We start from the raw sequence: 9875 nt of genomic DNA, 5'->3' as shown, positions 1-9875 counted from the left end.
TTTTTGATCGCGCGTCCTAAAAATCGTCCTAAAAATTTTTATTCGATTTTGAAAATCTTGGACCTCGTTTTTCGAGGTCCAAGATTTTCAAAATCGAATAAAATTGTTTTAAAGGCCTATCTCAAAATTCCATCCGGCTTATCTCTTCTAAATGGTCCCTAGAACATATCCTGAAAGTTTCAGAGTGATTGCTCAAAAAATGTAGGAGAAGATAGATTTTTAGAGTCGATTTTCAGGACGCGCGATCAAAAATCCCTTGCGCAATACAATTACACACAAGCGCTGACCTTTGACCGGCAATAATTTTTAGGAACAATGTTTTTCTATGGGATTAAAAGCATCTGATAGACATCACTCTCCTCTATTAGAAACAACTAAAAAATCGATTTTGAGAAAATTTCCATGTGGACCCCCCCCCCCCCTTCCCCCCTAATCAAACCACTTACCACAGGTCGATTAAAAAACCTAAGTTATTTAGCTTCTTCTAAGTTTGTCAGTACCATACCAAAAAAACCAGTCCCGTAACCACTACTGTTTTCTTGATTAAGTGTACATTACGAACGAACAAACCCACGGAGATATCACTCCTATAAATGATATCGCTGCGTGACAACGTGGAAGATAGGTAAGATGTTCTATCAATGGCCTGTTGATGATTAGAGTAACAGACGTAATAACTGGTGACGTAATGACTGTTGAGTAACTTATATTATTAGTACTACTTACTATTAGTTCACTGTAAATTGATCTTAAAGTAGACCAAGTATGATTGGAAAATTCTTGTTTTCTAGTTTGGACTCTAAATAAATAAATAAATAAACGATGCAAATGACATTTTTGTCTAGGTCGAACTAGGATTGCAGTCGTAACGAAGATCTCGAATGAAAAGCAAATCGGGATATTGTCGTTTACAATTACAAACATGGCCGACAAACATAAGTCCACATTAGGCTAAACAAAAGATTAACTAATTGATTATAAAAAGTACGCCTCATTAACTCAAGTTAAAGTACCGCAGAGTACTGCATTTCATGTCATTCTGTAACTGAATATTATTAGAATATGCTGGTCGTGTCGTTAATTAAGAGGTCCCGGAAGTTGTTAACTTGGTAAACAACTTATTTTACTTTTATTGAGTCTAGCCAACCAACGACTCGATTAACTATTTCAGTTCTAATTTACTCTATACCGGCAAACAAATACCTAATCAGCTAGCCAACAAGTTAGCATGTAAATCAGTCTTGCTAACCAGTTTATACGCTACACACAGTATAACAGACACAATCGCTCTGTAGAGGGAATGTGACACAAAACTGTAATACAGCACGTGCAAAAGAGAACTGAGAAACTATTTAGAACGTGGCCACAACCTTGATATGAAGTGGTAAGCTACCTATAGCTCGCTATAGGGCAGACACTGAAGTGGTACCATGCTCGCAGCTCGCTATAGGGCAGCCACGCGCCTAATTTAGATAGATTAGCCCATTATACGGTGAGAGGAAAAGGATGTACTTAATACTTACTCACTTTACTTACTCACTTAGAATAAAAACAACCTCTCATGACATGAATAGTTAGATCAGAGTATTGTTAAATCGAAATTTATCTACAGTTGCGAATAAAAATAACCTCGACATACGATTTGAGTATTTAATTGGCCATTTTTAAGGCAAGTTTATGATTTGTAAATCTGTATAATCATGTACTTGCCTTGATCTTGTAACATTTAAATAATTCACGTGTTTTGATAAATCAAAATTTTCAAACAGGAAATAATTGTATAAAGAGTAACATGAGTAGATGACCTATATGTTTTGTGGGTGATCGGTCAAAAGTTATTTTATATTTTTCAATATCATTTAGAAATTTCATTCTGGTCTTCACACACTGTTTGTCACAATATTCGATTCATGGAATAGCTTCAAAAACTTCAGCTAAACCTTGTCGGGGCTAACAATGACTTTGAGCATAATGTTAGTAACATTATGCTCAAAGTAACTGTTTTTTGAAGCAGTGTCAGAAAATGTTACAACAATTTCATCGGTAATCAGTCGAACTGATTTAACTTCAAAGTCTAAAAAAAGAAATACTCACCCTTGTTGAAGACCGCCGTGAGACTGCCTGTGAGAAGCGCTCAGATCGAGTGTTCTAGTAAACACACCGCGACAAAACCAATAAAGCAATAGCTAGAACTGTCGCCTAGTTTTGTATGCGAGGTTGTCTTGTGGCATAATATATAGGTAGGTGCTGGCTCCCTCCCTCCCCATACAAGTTTCTTAATCAAGACGATTGAATGTTGGGTCTGGTGGTGACAATAAAAGATCTGGTACAGTGTGTACCAGTTATAATGGGAGCGTGTTGACCTATTCTACTGCAAGTCTAACTACCCACAAGATTACATCAGCATGTACTACTCTGAACTGTGATGCTCATTAATATTGCGGTGACTTTATAGACCTCTTGAAACATCAGGTGTTTTAATTATCTGATTAAACGAGTCTGAAGTGAGATAACTGGTAGGTGGCTTATGTCGAGCTACAGTATTAGTACCGTCTTTGGACCGTTAACGAAATTATATCATAGTTAAGCTGCGGTGACCACTACAAAATAACAAGCAGGAGCTATTAAAATTGCCATTACCGTTATTAGTCCAGGTTAGGAATTACTAAACATGGCACAGGTTTGAGCGTTTAAAACTGTTCATTAGGGTCCAAGGAATAAGGATGTACTACCAAAATCCACATAAATTACTAAATTAGTAATATTTTAAATAATTACCGATTTACCAATAAGGGGGTGCGGTTTAGGGAGGTAGACACAGGATAACCAGTAACCACGTGACCGTCCACAAAATATAGGTTACAATTAGGAAGAAGTGGGACGATAACCAATTCTTATTTCCTGATTCCTTGGAAACTTGACGCTTTAAATTTTTTGAAGTTACCGATTTCCATTACATACCTTCTTATCTTCTTGTAGCAGTCAGTATAGCTCCAGATAAGTGATGATCACATCACCTTGGTTGCTGTATCGATAAACTTAAGGACTGCAATAAACCAGTAACTCATTAATTAACTGCCGATTAATGAAGCGTATGAAGTTAACTGTGACGTTTATATATCCACCAACGTCAGCAAACAATAGAACATTCCATATATAATATTCCATATATAATATATATATATAATAATATGAGATCCTAATAACACATTCCTTGTCCTAACCTCCACCTCTGGAAATGCTAGACAATGAGCAAAACAATAGTACCAGCGGATCCTAGTATCCTTCTTTCTTTTATTATCTTTTTTTCTATTCTCATTTTTTTCTTTGTGCTACCCATCTTGTCACGGATGCATTTATAATCATATTCTGACATTGCGGGCATAGTTTACCATGCGTTTAGATTTATTGTGTTTGGGTGACCATCTTATTTTACAGATGGGGGCAATATTTGTTGACCGCGTTTATATTTTGAACATTGACTGCTGCAGTACTCTTTAAAACTTTTAAAAGTATAAAATAAATGAAATTACATTGTTACGACATTTATAATAATTAATAATTAATTCATAATTACTCATTATCTTAATATTTTCTAATACTAGCACCTAATGTAAAATTCTTATTATTTTAATAATTTGAACTGCAAGTTGCAACTCCAATCGACTTTTTACAAAATTAAGCTTGCGAGAATGACTCTTATCGTACTCAAGAGAGGCAGCATAAAAAAGGCAGGGTATAAAAGCTATTAATGGCAGTCATAACTTACTAATGAACGAAGGGTTAATCAAACAACAAATTGTTTCGCAATCAATGTTGAATGTTGAATGTTGAATGTTGATGTCCACGTCTGACGGAGGAGATACTCGACTGACTATTCTAGAATATAGTACTTATAATATTATGTAATAGCAATTCCGTTAAGAACTGATATAGGATATTTGTAGCAATGTTAACATGGTTACTTACCAGTTACCCACTAAGTGCTGGATATCTCTTTAAAAACCTACTCTTACTAAAAGTAAAGGGATCGGTATCGTATAACTTTGGCCGATAAGAAGTAATAGTATCTTCAAAGCTAACGATTTCAGGGACGTAGAGGCATTTTACTGCGCACTATAACTAGGTTCATTCTTCCATAATGTTCTGGAGTTAAATCACATATGAAAATTAATGGATGAGAGAACACAATCAGTTTTAAAGCGGCGTAAATAATTTGGAAAGATATTTTATTATTCGTTGCTTAATAATTCAAGCTCATTTGCGAATTGTAACACCTTAATGCGAGATATCCAACTCTTGATTCAATAGATGAATAGCAACAGAAGTTTCCATACACAAATATACTACGGCTCCGTAGTCCGTATTACACGAATCATTATTTACCCAAGTCCACGCTTGCCAGAAAGTATCAGACCCAAATAATACTTCCAATTCTATCACCATACGTTAATAAAGTTCTAATGTTTAGGTTTTATACCAACCCAAGCTCAAAAAAGACCGCAGCATGGTCGTTAAAGCTGGGGAAGGAGTATTAAGGAGTATTATTATGAAGGAGTATTAGGGCAGAACATTTACCGTTACCTAAGTCTCCTAATAACCATATTTGTGCTGAAAGAAAATACGGAACACGACGTCAAACTGGTCAGGAGTCACAGAGGTAGAATTAATATGCGGCAGAGAACTACGTAAATATCTCAAGCAGGTCGAGAAACAGCCAATGTTGCTACATATTAAAGAATTAAAGATAGACTCCAGCCCTGAGTAGGTTTAAAGAGAGAGAGAGAGAGGTTTAAAGGATCCCGGTACCGAGAAGTTAATTCTCAGACAATTAACCGTAGATGGGCGGACTCTAGCCATGAAGTTAAGGGCAAGATGAGAAAACAAGCTTTGATTACAAATATATTTGGGTGATTAATATAAGATTGCAATTGGGAGCCTTAACAAACGAATGTGCAGGACTAACTGGTCTGCACTCTGCATGAGCTGAGTGTATTTGCTTTGTTATATTCAGTGTACACGAGAACACGTCAATTCTTACGCAATATCCGTTCTGGTAAATAACTCTGTATTTTCTGTACCGCTAAAGTTTGAGTCTGTCGAACGGACCATGGTGATTACTAACACATGGTCTACTATAAATGTGGAGTATTACAAACTGGTTAAAGAAAGATTGCCTTGTTCCTTTTCGGTTAAATTGTATTGATAGTTCGTTCTACTTTCAATTTTAGATGTCCCAACTTTCAACGTTACCATTGATTGTTTTTCACATTACAACATCCTTGTAATTACACTGACAACTGATTAAAGGAGATCCTAAGAGCACCTCCACTTAGACTTCGTTCAATGAACAGAAGAACGTTTTACAAAACACAGGGTGATGTTGAATATTCAAGTGTTACCAGGGCTACGACCATAAAAACACGAGCAGCTTCTACACGCGTGAGATGATCATGATGCAGATGATGTTACCTTATAATGTAGTCTGGAGGCGGCTCCAGACAAGTGCCAAGTCCAGGTGCCGGCTGTATAGCCGGCTACTAATAGTCCCGGTGCCGGCTGAGATCTCATAAAATTATCATAATGTTCTGCAGAAGCACGCACACTGGGATCTCACTATAGTATAACACTTAACCACCTAGTCATGTAATGGTACTGTCTTTATCTTGCCACGTTGTGCAACAATCCTTTGCCATCTACACCAGCTCTCAATACATATGTTACCCTTACACAGGTGTAAAATGTTAATCTGTTTTGTGCTTTTTAAGCTTCAGATGAATCTTTTCTTCCAATATAACTATTATCCAGCCAGTGTACTGGTTTGTGGCATCTAACGCTGGGTTCTATCATGGCTACACAAAGCCATTAAAGATGTTACTGAGCAGTGTGTCGTTACTCGCTACCTTATACTCCTGATCGCTCGTTTACCACAATGAGTACACACAATACACAGTGTTTCCTCGCCACATCCTATTGGTCATTTTCTCCACTTAGACTCTTTTCTCTGCGACGTGTGTTTTTTGCACGTGCACGTAATCGGAACATTCGCAAAACACACGTTCTTATATTTAAGAACAACTAGTCTCGACATACTTATCTACCAATTACTATATTAAACTTTACAATGTAGAAACCGTAGCTATGACAACTGTGATTTTCTGTCCACTAAGACTATAGGTCAGCGAACCGTCTGCCGAGACAAATACAAAGCTTATAGTGTATTATTTATATGGCGTATTATGGCATTATAACCATATACTTTCTACAGTCCTCTTAACCTTACCTGAGATTCGCTGAAGTGACGTGGAGGTAGTTAATTGAGAAGGTTTGCTAACTCAGCCTAATAATGTCCACTAACTACATAGGTAGTCTGTAATCGTAAATCTGAGGCTCGTTAGTCACTGTTGACATGGCCAATCTCCCAGCCTGCATCTCGTAGTCTCTAACTACCGCACTTTAACGTCATGTTATGGTTAGAGTCGGCCACCAACAAACGCCGAAATTCACTGTGCTCTTCTGTTGAAATGGAAGAGTTCAATTTTGCTTTTATTTTGATGCAACCTCGTAATTCGTAGTGCGGTCTGTGTTTTCAGTGCTTTCGAAGGGATTTGTATTATTACATTTTTCTCCGTATGAGTTTAAATTCTAAGCCCCCTCTGCCGCCTTTATTTTGATACAAAGCAGAGGGGTCGTCTTTATTCTCCTACTAGCAATTAGCATGCATCGCTATACATTATGTAATAGTTTATTTCTAGATTCTATTCGGAGCATAAATTAGCTATTAATTAAGTACCCGATACAAGGTCTGAAATATGAATATATTATCGAGTATAGGATCTGTCTAAAATGAGTGACGTCACTGTCACGAGATTTGTTATGATCTTAATCTTAATTCCCTTAATTGCAATTATCCAAGTTGGAGACTCCACTCACGATAATATGCAATGTTCTAGCTTGTGACTTGAATCTTGAATATGTTGCTTTTTCTTATATTCTATTCTACTTATAACGACCACCATTCTCTTGCTCGTAGATTAAATGTAGAATTTGATAACTTAACTGCACTGACCAACCCACGCTAAGCCCTCTCTCTTGCGCTCCCTGGCTTGACAAATGAAAGCGTGTGTACATCTGCATTTTATCTCTGTACCAGCCTCTTCCTTGTGCTCTACAAGCTCTTTTACAGGTCTTACAGGTTTTCCTTAAGTTCACACTTTCACTCAATGTTCATAATGTTGGAGGGAAAACTGTCGACTTTCAAATGATTGGAAAATGCGCCGCCTTGTATATCAGGTAATGAGTCACACCTTACATACCATTATACACTATAGGCACACCCCTTACATACCATTATACACTATAGGCACACCTTACATACCATTATACACTATAGGCACACCCCGATAATAGACTGATTACTAAATGAGGTCGTTATGTACTAATGTACGGTATTTAGCCATAGTGGTGTACCATTTGAACAGTCCAGACCCTTTTATTGGCCATCCTTGATAAATATAATGTTACCTCTTCCTCATAATTTCTACAAACTTTAAGGCCTCTGCTTCTCGTTGATAACTTTGCACAAATGTTCTTCAGAATTTATATTTTCTTAAAAGTCTGCAGTTAAGGTTTTTTAAATGAACTTGGTCCAATAATGTGTTTTAGATCGCTTTCGCCTTACTTTTAATTACTATGCTAAACTCATGTTACTGAATTCTTCTATTCTGTAGAATGTACCAGTGATTTGCTGCAGCCATGAGAACTCTTTTACAAGCTTTTAGAAAACGATAGTCGTTGCACGCACGAATATGTTTATTGTTTAACATCCTTTTTAACCACTTTACTTTACTTTATCTACTTATTTTTATCCACTTTATTTTACTTCACTTTACTTTGATCCCTCTTTGACGCAAGAGGGATCTTGTACTAGTCGCTCAACCTTATCAGATTATATTTGAGTGTACTGTGTACCGGAATTGTGAAGTCTGTAAAACAACACCATAAACATGACCATCACTGCAAAATTATCCTTCTCTCTCATAACTGCATAAATGTGGAATATTCCGACAAATCTCAGGCAGATCTTATGCATCATGTTATTATATTGTGTAGAAGGCAAAAGGCAATTTTTCATAGAAAATGTGATTACTATATAAGTATATATCTGTACACTTTTTACAAAACTAAGTTGCTATTAATAATATAACATAACAGTATTGTAAATGTAACACTGGACCGTGTTACCACAAACACAGTAATCTGTAGATAAAACTCGATCAGAGAAGAGATATTCATCCCCGTTAGCCACAACTGTACTAATATTTGTGAAAAACTCTTATATCAAAAGACCGTATAAAATAAAACATCTATTAATTATAGTATCATATTCATCAATAATTATAGATGCAAGTAAATCACTGCTTACCGTCCAACAGCCCCAAATGAAAGAGATTTTGACCTCATCTTTCTTTTTGTTGAATGAGAGGTTCCCTTTACCATTCTTAAATCCAGTAGATTGTGAACTTCAAGCTCGAAAGTACAACAAAACTTTATCAACAATGAAAAAATGTGCTGAATTAGCAGCTCCCTGCTGAAAGAAAGAAACTGGAGCGCAACTTCATATGTTATGCACTATGCAGTAGTATCTGAACACTAAATTTCAAAACAAGGCAGCCCTATTTCCCAGCGTTTACAAAAGCCCAATTGTCTACTCCATTTCACTGTTAGTGCGCTCTTTAATCCTTTGTTCTCTACTGTGAGATGACGCACTTGCTGGCAACAGAGGAGCAGTAAACGTTTAACGTCGCATGATCCGACTAAAACTATAATATGAGGGTCACCAAACCTCAATTGCAAAAATCTTCATCAGTCACGAGGTCTCTTCAAAGACTAGTCTTAAGTCTGGTAAATGCATGAGTAAGGACGGTTGCTAGGTTCTGCAACTATCTGCAATACTCGCAGTCTGGCGTGACCATCATGATCTCATCTGATTAGAACATGAAATTGCCTCAGAACTGAATCATGCCAGTTGGTCTCTAAATAGCCCATTATGTGGTTTCTAATCATCCAGCTGAGTTAATAGTGCTACACCTCTATTCACCCAATGCTCCTGTGGCTTGTCTGATTTCATCATCATGAACATTACAAAGTTTGTAGAGTGTCCTGTGGTAGACAAAGTTCCTCTTCTTTCAGATGTCTTGTAGACAGGCGCCTGTATAAGGATGAAATGAGTTAAAATGTGTTCCAACTTTAACATAAACAGAATTGAACGGAATCCAATCTTTTTTTTTCTTGATAAGGTAAAGGTAAAAAAGTTTAGTTATCTAATTTCACTCAAATGTTTCAGTTCTTACCTCGTAAATCCCTTCTTTGGATATATTCTTTTTCTCCGCAGGTTTAAGCCATACTACAGGTATCGTATCGTACAATATCTTGGGGGCCGCTTCACCCATCATCTTTTCAGTCCTGTCCCAGATTGCACCTTCAATAAATAGACCGTGCACATAGACGCCGTCTTCCTGAATTGGTAGCTCCAGTTTCAGTTTTTCTTTCACTTTACATCATTCAGTTCGGAGAAATAGTTCAAGGTAATCAGCTGAATGAGCCCAAGTTGGGCGACGTTTTTACAGAAAGCACATGCAAGTTAAAGTATAATCATAGTATAATTGTACGGGCACAAATCAACACAGAGAAATCGGAAAATGAACACAAAAAGATCACAAGATGGAGTAAAACATTTAGGTAAAACCTGTGAATATATTCAGAAAATCTTTGGCTTTAAAGCGATTTGAGGCATGCACTAATACATCAACCGTGATGATTATAGCTGATCAAAGAATCAATATTTTTAATATTTCTGACGTACGTCAATACAG

General features: G+C 36.7%; 1 protein-coding gene across 4 annotated transcripts in view; it reads right to left on the bottom strand.

The window, feature by feature from the left end:
- Positions 1 to 8126: 8126 nt before the first annotated feature.
- Positions 8127 to 9875, bottom strand: part of LOC134814609 (dynein axonemal heavy chain 3-like) — a 45269-nt gene continuing 43520 nt past the window's right edge. For all 4 annotated transcript variants that reach the window (XM_063822735.1, XM_063822737.1, XM_063822738.1 and 1 more), the window contains exons 49-50: positions 9354 to 9518; positions 8127 to 9211 (exon numbers count right to left, since the gene is read on the bottom strand). In XM_063822735.1, the coding sequence (XP_063678805.1) occupies positions 9059 to 9211; positions 9354 to 9518 (318 nt within the window). In that variant the 3' untranslated portion in view covers positions 8127 to 9058. The remainder of the gene's footprint in view (positions 9212 to 9353; positions 9519 to 9875) is intronic.

Source organism: Bolinopsis microptera, chromosome 5 (assembly GCF_026151205.1).
Source record: "Bolinopsis microptera isolate Bmic1 chromosome 5, MBARI_Bmic_1.0, whole genome shotgun sequence".
Classification (NCBI taxonomy): Eukaryota; Metazoa; Ctenophora; class Tentaculata; order Lobata; family Bolinopsidae; genus Bolinopsis; species Bolinopsis microptera.
This window is presented reverse-complemented; position numbering and strand designations above follow the sequence as displayed.